The sequence below is a fragment of the Drosophila subpulchrella genome, chromosome X (genome assembly GCF_014743375.2).
Source record: "Drosophila subpulchrella strain 33 F10 #4 breed RU33 chromosome X, RU_Dsub_v1.1 Primary Assembly, whole genome shotgun sequence".
Lineage (NCBI taxonomy): Eukaryota > Metazoa > Arthropoda > Insecta > Diptera > Drosophilidae > Drosophila > Drosophila subpulchrella.
In genome coordinates this window covers 22,528,400-22,543,099 of record NC_050613.1, presented here as the reverse complement: position 1 = coordinate 22,543,099, position 14,700 = coordinate 22,528,400, and the positions used below count along the sequence as shown (strand labels likewise).

The 14,700-nt window shown below is 39.4% G+C and overlaps 1 protein-coding gene across 4 annotated transcripts; it reads right to left on the bottom strand.

Annotated features, from left to right (window-relative positions):
* Positions 1 to 1,991: 1,991 nt before the first annotated feature.
* LOC119558292 lies at positions 1,992 to 14,548 on the bottom strand. Of its 4 annotated transcripts, none has more exons than XM_037871680.1 (6): positions 14,366 to 14,548; positions 11,256 to 12,019; positions 10,770 to 10,840; positions 8,646 to 10,704; positions 7,500 to 8,461; positions 1,992 to 7,325 (listed from the first exon to the last, which is right to left on the bottom strand). In XM_037871680.1, exons 4-6 carry the CDS (start codon positions 10,658 to 10,660, stop codon positions 6,424 to 6,426), a joined length of 3,879 nt encoding a protein of 1,292 aa, XP_037727608.1. In that variant the 5' UTR covers positions 10,661 to 10,704; positions 10,770 to 10,840; positions 11,256 to 12,019; positions 14,366 to 14,548; the 3' UTR covers positions 1,992 to 6,423. The 4 variants fall into 4 exon arrangements, with proteins under 4 accessions (XP_037727608.1, XP_037727612.1, XP_037727609.1 ...); XM_037871684.1 differs by lacking the exon at positions 14,366 to 14,548 and adding an exon at positions 12,649 to 12,766; XM_037871681.1 differs by lacking the exon at positions 14,366 to 14,548 and adding an exon at positions 12,291 to 12,619.
* Positions 14,549 to 14,700: the final 152 nt, after the last annotated feature.

Below are 14,700 nucleotides of genomic sequence, written 5' to 3'. Positions count from 1 at the left end.
GGTTAAATTTTGGACCCTTCTGTAATAGATAAATTTAAATGTAGAATATAAGAGAATACAACTACGAGTTCATAGAGGTATCCCACGTCTAAATCGGGATCCTATAACTCAAGTTATGGGATTTAGAAGGGCAGATTTTGGGTTCCCATTCTGAAAGCCATTTGAAATTCGGAAAACGTCTAAATCGGGATTTAATAACTCAAGTTATGGAATCTGGAAGTGCAGTTTTGGGGTCCGATTCGGTCCCATTGGGAATACGGATGAATTTAACATAAAAATGGGTTACAATTTTGATAAAAGATAAACTTAAATGTATAATATTAGTGAGTTCATCCCGCTTCTAAATCGGGATCCAATAACCCAAGTTGTGCGCTGATACCCTTAATTTTTCCTGTTTTCCTTTATAACATCTTTCGACAATAATTAAACTCCATTAAAAGTTCAAATAATGGGACACACTTGATCGTTTATTTTCAAATATTTTGTATTTTATTTATTTCGCTAGTTTCTTTATGTTTGTCCTTCATTTTTTATGTTCAGTGTTTTTTCAGAGGTTTTCATTTCGTTTTTACAATTTTTTTGTTCGGATTTTCTTCCATTTTTCGTGTTGATCTTGTCGATATTATTGTTGGATTTTTGTGTTTTTTTTTTTTTGTTTGTTTTAATTTTTATATTTTTTACATTAATTACTGAAATACACACACAGACACGGAATTACAATAAAATCTAGATTGTTTTTGGTTTCTTTTGGTTTTATGTGTTTCTTTTTTTAATTATTCTCTGTTATTATCATGAATTTGAATATATGTGTTTGTTGTTCTTTATTCAATTTTATTCGAGTAGTTTATAATGGCTTTGCTTCGGCTACTTCTTTTTATTAGTTAAACTAAATTCATTAAAATTTCCACTATTAATTAAAGAAAACGGGAAAACAGGGAAAGTAACCTCTCTTGAAATGTGATTTATGTTTTTTTTAAGATGCATCTTCCCTTAATATGTTGAGCAAATTGCGCCAATTTTAATTTTTTTAATTTCCATTTTTCTTCCTCACACAACTTTCTCTCTCTCTCTTTACATTTATATACGCATATAGATACTTATATACAAAAAGTTGCATACTTTATATCTGATATGAACCACCCCGTCTGGGAATTAAAGTTAAAAACGTAAATAAATCAAAACACAAATTATACTCTGACAAAATATATATTTTCCTTTTTGTTGGCGTTAAATTAAGAAACAAAGATCCAGTATATGTTAACTATTAAAATGAGAAATAATAATAATGGTTAATAAAATTATGCACTAAGATTAAATCATTTAAACATATTTGTTGATTTTTTTTTTTTGTAATATTTCATTTGCATTTTTATACACAAAAACTAGGAGTAATAAAAAAATATAGATATTTTCAAATACATACAACGCGCGTTTTTCACACGCGACCAGTGCGCTGACATAAAAACCCATATAAAATTACTTTTAATATGATATTACCCGAAACGATGGGCCTCTTTTCAAGTATTCAGAATCCAGGATAGGGAATTTATGTCAGGACACCGAAAACCAAACTAGAAACATAATGATGAACGGAATTTAAACACACCTGCCCTCCTAAAATCTCTTCCGTTCGTTTACACACATTGATTTAGTAATTCGTTATGATCTTTATGTATATAATATATATATATGATTTCTTGTTATGTTCTTTTTTATTGTGGTTTCGCTTACATCGACTCTAACACTAAAAACAGACACATTTCGTTTAATTTTGCGCTTGCACTTCATCGTCGTTATGTAAACGTTAAGTTTGGTTTTCCCATATGTGTTAAAAATGCTTCTAAAAATTGTTTACCATATTTTGTTAATTCTGTTTTATTGTACACGCTACACACATAATTTCTGGTTTATATTAAATTTTTGCTTTTAGTTTGCATTTTCAAAAATTTGTTTTTTGTTTTCATTTCACATTCATTTAGCTTAGCTTTCTATAGTTTTTTTTTTTATATTTTTACGGTGTTTTTTTTTTTGGGGGGGTGGGGGTAGGAAAAAGGGAGGGGCGGTTTACATAATACTGAAAATACGACTAGACATTCATAGTGTATAAATACGATTTGTTTAATTTACTTTACCGTTTCTGTTTATAGATAATTTATTTAAATATATTTATTTACCTTTATTTATATATAATATATATACTTTCGTGGGCTTTATGTTGTTGTTCAGATTGAAATTGTTCGGTTTTTTCCTCAATATTTCTCGAAAATGCTTTAAAAAGTCGGGTTTTCCTCTACTCCTTAGATCCTTTAACAAATTCGTAACTTAAAAAGTTGGCTTTCTGCATATATATTTTTGTGCATAACAAATTGATTTCCCTTTAAAAATAATTATACTTTTGCTTAGTTACAATTTTTTTTTTAAATTTTAATTTGTTTCGGTTTTTTCCTTGTGTTAATATGATTATGTGTTGTTTTTTATTTTTGTTTCAAGAATTTAGATTTCGCAAAGTTACACACAGGGGAGACACATATAAATTAGTTTTATTTAAATTTTTAATGTTTTCTTTTCAATTATTTGATTTTTAGGTACTTTTATGTTAAAAAAAAAGAAGACAACTAAACCACATTTAATTTGTGTGAATGTGTTTTTAATTGGACTGTTCTTGGCTTCACAATTCTATATCCATTTTCGATCCTAATTTAAGGTGTTTTTGTGTGTGTACACTATAAAGTTTACAATATTACTTTATTAAATATTTTATTGCAGAAAATTTGGCGCCCAAGCCTTTTGACCGGCCTGGTTTACACTTAAAAAAATATTTCACTTTGCTTTCTATCTTTCGCTTCACCCGTTTCCTCTTCGATCTTATTTAAAGTTACGTTTTTTTGTTGTTTTTTTTCCCATTTTTTAATATAATACAAAAAATTTGTTTGTTGTTGTGTGCGCAGTCGTTGAGATTAAATTTTTAAAAATTTAGTTGGTTGTTGTTGTTGTGGTGCAAAGTTGTTGGGTTTTTGTTAATCATCGTTTTTTATCCTTTTGTTGTTTGGTATATAAAATAGTATTTTTGGAGTTTGGTTTTTGGATTTATTAAATCTTACAATATTTATTTCTTCTTCTCTTTCTGCAAATGTACAAAAATTCGCATTTTTCCTTGATTTTTTTCGGTGTAACTGAAAATGATTTTGGGTTAAGTTTTTTCTTATTTTCCCTTGATTGCTCTCGGTGTATTGAAAGGGGGAGGGGGGGCGTAGAGAAGGCGTGAGGGGCAGTGAACGATGAGTTTTCCGAGAGGTTTTCCTCGAGGTTTTCCCACCTGTTTTGTCTCGTTTTTATTGCTTCCCAAAATTCGGACTTTTCCCGAAAAACGATATTGGAGAAGGGAGAGGGGTTTATCGAATTAACTGGTTATCGATTTAATCAACTCTGAAAATTTGTACATCGTTGATATCGAAATTCAATTGCTTGTTAAAGTGCCTTGTTTTTTTTCGAAAAATTGGGGGGAAAAGGGGCGGGCCTTAGAATTTATCAACGGGTCTTCGAATTCAACAACATTATATCGATATCTTCAAACTGGAAATTTGTACATCGTTCAAATTGAACTTTTAACTCGTGCGGAAGACAAATCCATAAATAATGTTTGTTTGTTCATTTGGAAAACATAAACATTTTCTCTTTGCGCGTTTTTCCTTTGAGCTTTTCAATGTGTCTATGTGTGAGTGTTTTGTGTGTTTTTATGATTAACGGCTCTTGTTATATAATTATTTTCTTTTAGTAACAAACAAAATGGCAAGCAACAACAATTATTATTATTAAGCACAAAAAAGCAAAAGGAAAATTCTCAATAAAAACGAAAAATCGGTTAAATATGCTTTTCCTTCCATGCTACACACAGAAAAAAAGTAAACTCTTTCAGCTACGTTTTACAATTGTTGGCTAACTTGTTTGTTATACATTTATAATTTAATTAATTAATTTATATAGATTTTTATTCATTATATTGTTAACATTAAATGCTTTTGATAGAAGTTTTTGTTATGTGGATTCTTTTTTCTCCTCCTTTATTGTATCCGATTCCCCATCCAGATATATATCTCTATATATATATATATATTTCATGGCTATATATATATTTGTTTTAGATAAATTTTAATTTTCGAAAAACGAAAAGAATACACAAACAATTGTTGATGTAAATGCAAATGAAAAGTTGTCAAGTGTTAATGCTAAAGATCAAGTAATTGTACAGCGGCTATATATATATATTATATATTCGTATGCTTATGCAGTTTCGTATGTTAGGGTAAAGCTAAAGCTAAAGCATGCTCTTTCAGCTTAGAGACTACACAGAAATCAGGCTTATACTTAGCTACAGATTATCTATAGTATATAGTAATGCAAATCATAATCATACATCGTTTGGGTGTTATATGTAATCGTGTGATTGGGTACTTAGCAACTAATTAAGGAAACCACAAGGTGTTTGAGCGAAGGTGAGAAAAAGGTCAAAGATCAGTGATGGGGGAGATTGCACATTAGAACTGCTAATAAAAATTCAAAAAAAATACCTTATCCTTTTACAAACTAACTATGCAAAAAATATATATGGATTCGCGAATTATATGAAACAAATACTGCGCTTTAGGTAAGTGAAAACATGGTGTTAATCAAAAATATTTTAAAAAAAACGATAAGCTAAAATAAAGCAGTTTTCACTTATTTTCTTCCTTTTTGATTCGATTTGGGGAGCCAATACTGTAGGATCCTCGAGTGACAGAGAGATATGGTTGGTAACATCATCTTTCCATATGTAGGCAGCACATTGATTGCCTAGTCCATTAAATTATAATACAATTTCTCGAGTTATCTTTGTCATTACACAGGAACTGAATTTTCTTTCGTTTTGAATGCAAAAACTAAAGCCGAGAGATCAAATGCAAAACTATACAACTAAAATTAGGGTTCGCAATAGAGAATACAATGTGCTGAGCCATACGGAAAGCTAAAACAGAGATTTGTATATGTAATTAAGTAAAATGATATGTAAAAATAAAAACTTATAATATACAATTCGTGTTTCACATCAAGTTACAAGTTCATTTGAGATTTTCTTCTTTTTTTTTTTTAGTTTGTTTACACTAAAAGTGGGGCGAAATTTGTATACACTTCTTACAAACAGATCAGAGCGAGACAGAAAGTGAGACAGTGGGGACACGAGAGCAACAGAGACAAAGACACACAGAGTGAGAGAGCGAGAGACAAGATAAACAACTACAACAAACGGAAATGGGAGAAAAATTACACACTGGGAACGGAAACGGAAGCAAGTTGAAATCAAAAATTACATTTTACACATTGATTTAGACTTAAGATCACGTTATAAGATCATCACGAGCGCAACAGAGATAGCAAATTTTCTATATGGTGGACATATAGGATAAGTATGTGTTCTATATATATTAGCAATATATATATATATATTAGGGTGGCTCGACCTGATTGCGTTGCAAAAAAAGGAATTGAACAATAAGGAAGAGTCTTCTATGGATAATTCTAAATAATTTGGCCTTTAAAACTTTAGTTATAATATTGATTTTAAGCTAAACTTCATATTTCCTCCTAACCAAATATAAGCCCCATTTCTTTTCTTCTTTTGGGTAGGTCAAAATAAAATCTTAAATCTATAATTTTTACAATCAAATTAGTGAAAGTTTTAAACTGGGTTTAAAAAAAATTCATTTTTTTCTTTTTGAATAATACCAGATATTTAAAAACCAGCTGATAAATCACTCAAAACTAATACTTCTAGAAAATCTATAGTTTTTTAAAGCCCATATAGTACAAATTGGTATATGCTATTACACATTTGACATCTGTGTTTTGCACAAATTAATTATTTTCTTGATGCCATATTGCATTAATTAGACATTTCCCTGCAGCGTTTTGCGTGAATAAAACCTTTCTTGTTTCGAGCAGCTTAAAAACGTTATTAGCTCTAAAGTTTTTACAGCGAAATCAGTTAGAATTGTTCATAAATTGGTTTTTGCACCCTACGCAAATCGATTCACCCTCTTGGATGTGTTTTGTATATGGTGTGGTGTGTGTAAATGGTAAATGTGGGGTTGGATCGGGGGGACATGTGAAATATATACGTTATGCAGCTTTGAGTCTGGGTAAACCGAATCCTCAGCTCCACATGGCTGCATCGTGGACGCGTCGCAGAACATTGCGTTGCTGATCCTGTTCCTCTTCATGTTCCTCCTCCACATCCCGCTCTTCATCCTCCTGCTGCTGATGCTGCTGCTGCTGCTGCTGCTGGTGATCCTTCTGCCCAACCACCTGCTTCACTCGACTACGCGGATTCCTCTTCAGTTTCCAATGACAATGACGATGATGATCCACCACAACGGCAGCTGCCTGCACTCAATTGTAAATGAAATTGGCCGCATCGCATAGGGCATCGCTGTCGTCATCGAACTTGCCGTTCATGGCATAGGAACTGGTACCCGTGCCGTAGACCCATTCCTTTTTGATAAAGTCCCCATCGGTGGTCGACGACGACGTTGTGTTGTGCAGTCCACCCAGCGAACTATGATCCAGTCGGAAGTCATCGTCATCGTCCGGATAAAGCTGCACCGGTATGCTATCCGGTATCGAATGCGGTTCAAATAGATTACCATACGGCGGCAGCGAATGATTCAGATCTACATGATGATCAACCAAGTCACCATCAAAGTTCGATATACGGAATTTCGAACTTGGCGGCGATTGTGGGGAATGCAGGGCTGCCGAATCCTCAAACATCACCTCCTCCTTGATGAACATATCGTTGGAGTTGTCGCCAGAGCCCGAGGAATACAGATTCGGTTCCACTTTGATAATGGCCGCTGTGGCCAGGGACGGTGATGATTTCTCATCGTCATCATCGTCATCGAAATGATGATTGTGATGGTTGTGGTGATGGAGATGCTGCTGCTGTTGGGCATGTTGCGTTTGCTGCTGGTGCTGGTGCTGAAGCTGCTGCTGGTGTTGTTGATCGTCGTCCTCGTCTTCATCGTCATCCATGTCCGCCAGATGACGACGTCGGTGGTGATTTCGGTGGTTGTTGCGCTGCGTAACCCGCTGTTGCTGTTGCTGTTGTTGGGCTTGTTGCTGCTGCTGCTGTTGCTGGTGGTTCCTCGTGCTGCGTATAATCGTCGAGGCTCCCAGAGCAGCCGCCGCCGAGGAAGCTATGGATAGAGGCACACCGGTGGCCTTGGATACCAGCACTGTGGATGAGGAGCAAGAGGTCGAGGATGACGATGGCGATTGAGCGGGCGAAATAACTGCAAGATGAACAAAGTAAACATTAAAGGACATGAGTGTAGGTAGTTTATGGGACTTCTTAAAACTTATTTTCATTATTTCCCGATAGAAAACTTGAAGTTTTCATTTCATTTATTTATGTAAACATTAATTTTCATATTAATTAATACCTAAAGCAACCGATAACCACTTACCACCTGTCTGCTGCACCACGCTGGTCAGCGCTGAGCCAGCGTTGCTGCTCCCGGTCGAATGATGAATGATCGGCGTCTTTCGTATCAACTGCGAGCCATTGCTGAGACTGCCGCCGGCGTTGCTGGTGACAATGTTGCTACTACTGTTGCTGCTGCTGTTGGTGGAGGAGGTGTTGCCGCTGCCGTTGCTGGTGCCTGCACCGCTCTGGATGACCTGTGCATGCAGCACGGGCGTTGGATCGGAGGTCTGTTGCTGCTGAGATCCCTGCTGCATGTAGTTCTTGATGACGATCGTTCGTGTTGGCGCCGAAACAAGATATTGCTGCTGTGACGACTGCTGTTGGTGTACCTGGTGCTGCGGATGCGACATTTGGTGCTGCGAGGCTGGCGAGGATGAGGTGGAGGAGTGCTGGTTCAGGTGTAGCGAGGCATTCGAGGACTCCGATGAGTCCTCGCCGGTGGTCAAGCGATTGGTGGTTGCGTTCACAATGTGCGAGGAGGAGTTCATACCGCCGCCACTGCCATCCTCCTCATCCCCGCTCAGTCCCGACTGTTCGTCCAGTTCCATTTGGTGCTGGTGGTGCTGCAGATGCTGCTGCTGCTGATTGCTACTGGTGCCGGGTCTCTCCAACTCGTGCGGCGGCTCCAGCTTCACAATCGTCGTTGTTGCAGCCGCCGCCGCCGTTGCGCTGTTGCTGCTCGAATTGCTGCTGCTGGAGTTGCTGCCGTTGCTCGAATTGCTGCTATTGCTGGCCTTCGATGGGGTGGCTCCGGCTGCAGACGCTGCTGCCGCTCCACCAGGCTGATCCCTCAGATGGACCTGCATGTGCGTCTGCAGCGAGGACTGCGTGTGCAGCTTCTTTTTGCAGATCTTGCACTCGAAGGGGAAGTCACCCGTGTGCGTCCTGGCGTGGATCTTCAGGTTGTAGCGCTGGCCGAAGCCCTTGCCGCAAACGTCGCATCTGAAAAGGTGAGGGGGAAAACATATTCATTTTAGTGACAACTCAGAAATAATACACTTTAGAACTTCTAGCTAATACAAATTCTTGCAAATCGAAATGAAACATTCTACAGAACTCAACAAAATATGAAAAAACGCATATTACAATAAGGTTTTCATCCAAGATCTACCCAAATGATACTTACTTGTGCAGTTTGACTCCCGAATGCAGCTTCGAATGACCTCGCAGCGAGGCCAGAGCACTGAACACCTTGCCGCAGATCTCGCAGGTGAGGTTCACATTCTCGTTGTGGATCTTCTTGTGCACCTTGAAGTACTCAAAGCTCATGAACTCCTTGTGGCACACCTCGCACTTGTACTTGTGCCGCTCCGACTGCTGACCCGTATGCACACGCATGTGCTTGATAAAATTCGGCCGGAAGCGGACCACTCGACCGCATATCTGACACTCGTACGGCTTGCAGCGCAGGCAATGCTTCTCGTAGTTCTTCAGGGACTTCAACACCATGTTGCAGATGGCGCACTTCATGTTATTGGCATGACCACTGCGATGGATGTCGAAGAGTTCCTTGGAATCGAACTTTTCCACACATTCGACGCACTGGTAACTGGTGGTCACAGTTGCCGCCGGTGGGTTATTGTTGCCGCTGCTATTGCTGCTGCTGCTGCTGCTGTTGGTGGAGTTTGTGTTGCTGTTGTTGTTGGTGGTGGAAGAGCTGGATGCTGAATGCTTCACTGGATGGTTTTGCTGTTGTTGCGCTTGCTGCTGCTGCTGCTGCTGTTGTTGTTGCTGTTGCGCCTGCTGCTGCCTCTGCTGTTCTTGTTGCGCCGCCTGCTGCTGCTGCTGCTGCTGTTGCTGTTGCTGCCTTTGCTGTTCTTGCTGTTGCTGCCTTTGTTGCTGGGCCGCCTGCTGCTCTTGCTGCTGCCTCTGTTGTTCCAAGGCCAAGGCCAATTGCTGCTCGGCCGCAGCCGCCGCCGCTGCCGTCGGTGTCTGTTGCTGCTGTGTTTGCAATATCAACTGAGTGGCCGGCAACGCCTGTTGCACCACATTCAGCACCGTCATGGGACTCCGGCTGATAACCGCCGCCGCTGGCATTCTCACATAGGTTGTGCCAGCTGTCAGGCCACCGACAGCATTGCTTATGTAAACAGGTCGCCGTTGCAGCTGGACAAGGGCCGCCTCGGTCACGGGAACGGACAATCGGTGGGTGGTAGTGCTCACAATACTCCCGGCGGGCAGTTGTACCAATTGTTGTGATCCCCCAGCTGTTGCGGCCCCACCAGCGCTACTTGTCGCTCCTCCCGTGCTTCCACTAATTTGGTACTCCAGTTGGCCATGCTGCTGCTGCTCCTCATCATCTTCCTCATCCTCATCCTCCTCCTCGTCGGGCATCTCCTCATCCTCTTCCAGCTCCAGCTTAACATGCGTAGACAAATGCTGCGTGGTACTTTCGGGTTCCTCATCTGCCTCGGCTGCCTGAGCCTCCTCTTCGATATCCTGAAGATTCTCATCGTTTAACTCGGGATCCTCCTCCTCTTCATCCTCCTCCTTGATATCGCTGGCGGCCAAAACGGATGAGTTACCCGTTGCCTGGATAATAATGCGTCGACCATTCAGAAGATGATGTTGCTGCTGGATGAGCAACTGTTGCTGGTTGTCCAGGTGATTGCTATTGTTGCTGTTAGTGTTGCTGCTGCTGTTGTTGCTGAAGGAAGCGCTGTTGTTTGTTGATGCTGCTGCAGCTGCTGCTGCTGTTGCCACAGTGGCTGATGCAGTTGTTGCTACTGCTACTGCTGCCGCTGCTGCTGCTGCTGCTGCTGTCGGTGGGTGGTTGTTGCTGCTGCTTTCCAGCTTCAGATGATGGTGCGGATGATGGTGTTGCTGCTGCTGCTGCTGCTGATGGAGATGCTGCTGCTGCTGCTGCTGATGCGAATGCGAGTGGGGATGGTGATGCGAATGTGAATGCGACGAGTGCTGGTGATGGTGATGCACATGCGAATGCTGGTGAGGATCGTCGTCCTGCTCCATGGGAGCATCCTGCAGTATAAATTCGATCTGTTGCGATAGGGCGCTATCGTTAATGGCCATCAGTCCGTCCATATCCTTGACGCCGGCAGCGGCGCCGACGGCGGGGAAAAGCGATGGCAGCGCCGCCGACGTCCCGCTGCCGCCGTCGACGTTTGTCCCGCTGCTGGCCATGGCAGCACTATATATTACTTTATATATATTTTACCGATTTATATCTGTAAGTAAGTAAATCAAGTTAGAACTGTCTGAAATTTGTTCCTCAACTTCCTCTTTAACTCACTTCCTGTTGAGCTGCTCAGGATGCGGTGGCTGTTTTGGCGTCCTCTGCAGATTTATTTTATATATAATTACCTGAAAAGTAGAAAAAAATAGATTATAAGTTTTACATTTGTATACAGGTTCATATTTTCAAGTGAAATATCTTTCAAATGTATTTCAACTTAATAAAGGGTATGGTAGTGAATATTTATGGAAAAGCCTTTGGCTACAATTCTAAACTTTATACAAATCAAGCACTTAGGATTGTAAAAAATGATTTAGGTTTTATTAAAACCTCAGGATTAAATATTTTAAAGTGAATATTTACGATAATGTCATTAGTTACAATCCAAAACTATTGTAAAATCAAGCATTTAGGAGGGCAAAAATATCTTGTAGGTTTTATCTAAAACTCAGGATTAAATATTTTATACGTTTTTTATATATAAACATCACTAATATTTTGGAATTTAAGTTAAATGTTTAAGTCTAATTTGTTTTTACTTACAATTTGTTGTTTTTAGCTGCCAAAGATGCTTGTTTTTGTTGTGTTTAAAAGTTTAGGCGGCTTCCTTTTTAGATTTTAATTTTTACTCATTTTCTTTCTAGCGGTTTTTCTATACAATTTTTATTTTAAAGCTGCCATTATAAACAATTGTATATTTTTAAGTTGCCGCTTCTTCTTTTAAAATTTTTGCTGTGCTTCTTCTTTAGTTATTATTTCTTGAATTCTGCTTCTTTTTGTTATTTTCTCATTCTCTTCCGCTTTTGGATATTATTCTTTTGTTTGCCGCTTTTTCCTTCGCTTCTATTATTATTATTATTATTAATATTATTTTGGATTGGAAAACACAAGCACACCTTTTTTGTTTTGTTTTGTTTTTCTTTCGCTCAACGCCTCGCTTTTTGCCTTCCGTTTATGTTCACATTTGGTTTTTTGGGCTGCACAAAAATTTTCCATTTCCTTGTCATGCGGTTTTTTGAGCTTTCCATGCGGCGACGCTGGCGTCGACGTCGCTGCTGGCTGCGCTGCTCCTGGCTATCGTCGGTGTTGTTGTTGTTGTTTTAGCTTTTGTTGTTTCCTTGCTTGATTTCCACATTTTTATTTAAAAAATTTTAGCTCTTTTCTTTTTGTTGTTTGTCTCTCGCACACACACACACACTTGTACAGCTGCCGTCGTTACTTTAGCCCTTCCTCCTTTCCTTTTCCTTTTTGTTATTATTATTATTGATTTGCTCTCATCTCTCGAATTTGTGCAATTTGATTACTAACTGTGAATGATATTGAAAAAATCAGGTAAATTACACACGTTTTTGTTGTTGTTAACAATTAAATGCGTTTTACGAAATCGGATTTTCCACCCACCCACACACACACACACACACAGGCGCGCGCCTTTGGAAATAAAAACAAAAAATTAATTTTAGCTTTTCCCCCACACAAACACACACACGCTCATACAAACACACACGGGTTTTTCACTTTTGCTCCATTTTTCTTTCGGTTTTTTGGGGAAGTCTCTCCTCTCTCTCTCTCGCTCACATTTTTGACCTTTTCGTTTGGTTCCCCTTTTTGCCGTTTCCTTCGCCGCTGTTTCTTGTTCGAATCTTTAGGTTTCTTTTGCTTTTCAACTTGTTAATATAATTCCATTTGTTTAATTTTATTATTTGCTCGTTTTTTTCGCAATTTCCTTTTCGGTTTTTCGCAAGGCAGCAACAACAACGAACGACGCGACAATTAGCGGCTGCGCTGCTTCTTCTTCTTGCTCTCCTTCTCTGGTTCTTTTGCTGCTGCTTCTTCTTGTTCCTCTGCCGATTTTGCTCCCCCGCACCCGCGATAATAATTTTCTTTTGGCTCTCCCCCCACGCCTTTTGTTGTTGTATTGCCGTTTTCCACACACCCGCTTTGCTTTTCGCATTCGTAAGCTCGCTTTTTTCTTTTTTGCGCTGTTCTCCACTGTTCAATAATAACAAAAAAATATTTGCTTGTGTGTGAATTTTTGCCTCCCTGGGTCTCTTTGCGCTTGGTTGTGTGCGTGTTTGTGTTTGAACAGGGTTGCATTCGGCGGGCAGTGTTGGTAAACGAACGAGAGGCGCGCTATTTTGCACAATATTCAAAAGTTAATTGGTTTTCGGTTGGGTCATACGCGAAACAACCTTACTTTTATTCCCATTTCTTAAAGCCCCCATCCAATTTAGTTATTGTCCTTTGCCTTTTATTTGCCTTTCTTACCCTTGCTTCACACCCACACACTGGCACACAACTTAATTCTAGCACACAGCGCAAAACAAAAATATACAGCAGCGGTCAAGCAAAACGGGATTACGGATTTTATTGTGAAAAGAAATTTATTAGACATAAGAATAATTTTTAATGATTTTAGAATCATTATTTGTTCATGGGATAGTCTAAAGAAAATCGTTTAGATATTGCTGTTTTAATTGATTAGCAGGTGTAGAAAAATCGTCGTTATAATTTCCATAATTTTATTTTCATTTTAAGCACAACCTCTATTATTTTGAACACCACTGTGCTTAAAGGACTGCCAGAACTTGGAGCCCAAAAAGGGAGCACAAAAAGGGGATGACGTTGGAGAGGGGGAAGGGGAGATCTGACCTAACAAGCGGAAATAGGCACAAAAGAAACACTCCGAAAGGCAAAGGCAGGCGGCGTGTGCGAGAAGGACGACATATAGCCGAAAGGCGAAAGAGCGAAAGAGAGAGCGCTAGCCTCAGTGGTTGAGCGTCATGCGATGCACAGTGGGGCAAAAAGCCGAAGAAACAAGGACTACTATTTCAGTGGAGCCCTTAATAAATTAGGTACGAAATTTAATATCATTAGGTACGGTGTTTGTATGGATAAAACTAAAATTTTGTTATTTTTCCAAAATAAAAAAAGTTTTGAGACATTTAACTTGGATGACCCACCGTGCGATGGGGCTCGCAGCGGGGGGCGGGGAAAGGGAGGGGGCCGTTTTATTTCGACAGTTTTTGAATTGCTCTCTCTCTCTCTCGCTTGTTTCTCCCTTTTTTCGTGCGCTGCTCCTGGAATGAAGAAGAGGAAGATGTGATGGAGAAGAAGAAAACATCATCACCTTGGAAGAAAATTTTCAATGGGAAAAATAATTCGTTTCGTTTTTTCTTTTTTGGGGGGTGGTGGGTGGTTTAATGCTCAGTGATTTTCGCCGGGCGGCGGTCGGGGGGGTGGTGAACGCTTCCTTGGGGGTTGAAAACACACGCACACACATGCTCACTCCCACAAAAAAGGGCTAACAGGGGTTAAAAAATATCCGCACAATAAAATATTATAAAATAAAAAAATAAAATCCACACACAAAGGCAGCTGGAATCCTCTCTTCCACACAAACGCACACACTCGCAGGGCAAAGGGAACTAGTTCTTTTGTTTTCCCATTTCCCCTTTGGCTAACTATTGGAAATATGCACCCACATTCGTATATAATATTTTTATTTAATTGTTTATATTTTTTAACTGGCGCCGCTCATTTTCCTTCTCTTCTTCACACTTTATTCGCACTTCACGCGCACTCACACACACACACACATTCTCTGGCACACGCACACTCCTCTGGGTTTTCCATTGGTTTTTTTTACTCACACTTAACATCACATTTTCGTTTGTTTACGTGAGTGTGTGCAGTTGTTTAGTTTATCACTGGTTTCGTTATATTTTGTTCGGCTTTTTAATGTTGCTTATGTTACGTTTTATTAAATTAATTTTATCCTTTTTGTTTTGTTTTTTTACGAAACTAAGACTAAAATCGCAAAATTACAAAAACGATGGCTCTCTTCCTCTTGCAGGAGGCGGTATTTATTTGCTCGGCGAACGGTCACTCTACTCAAGCCACGGGTTGAGTATTAAATATAAATTGTATAAGGTTCGCACCCCCGCTAACCGGCAGAGAAAAACGCCTCCTTAGAGATGGGCGCTCC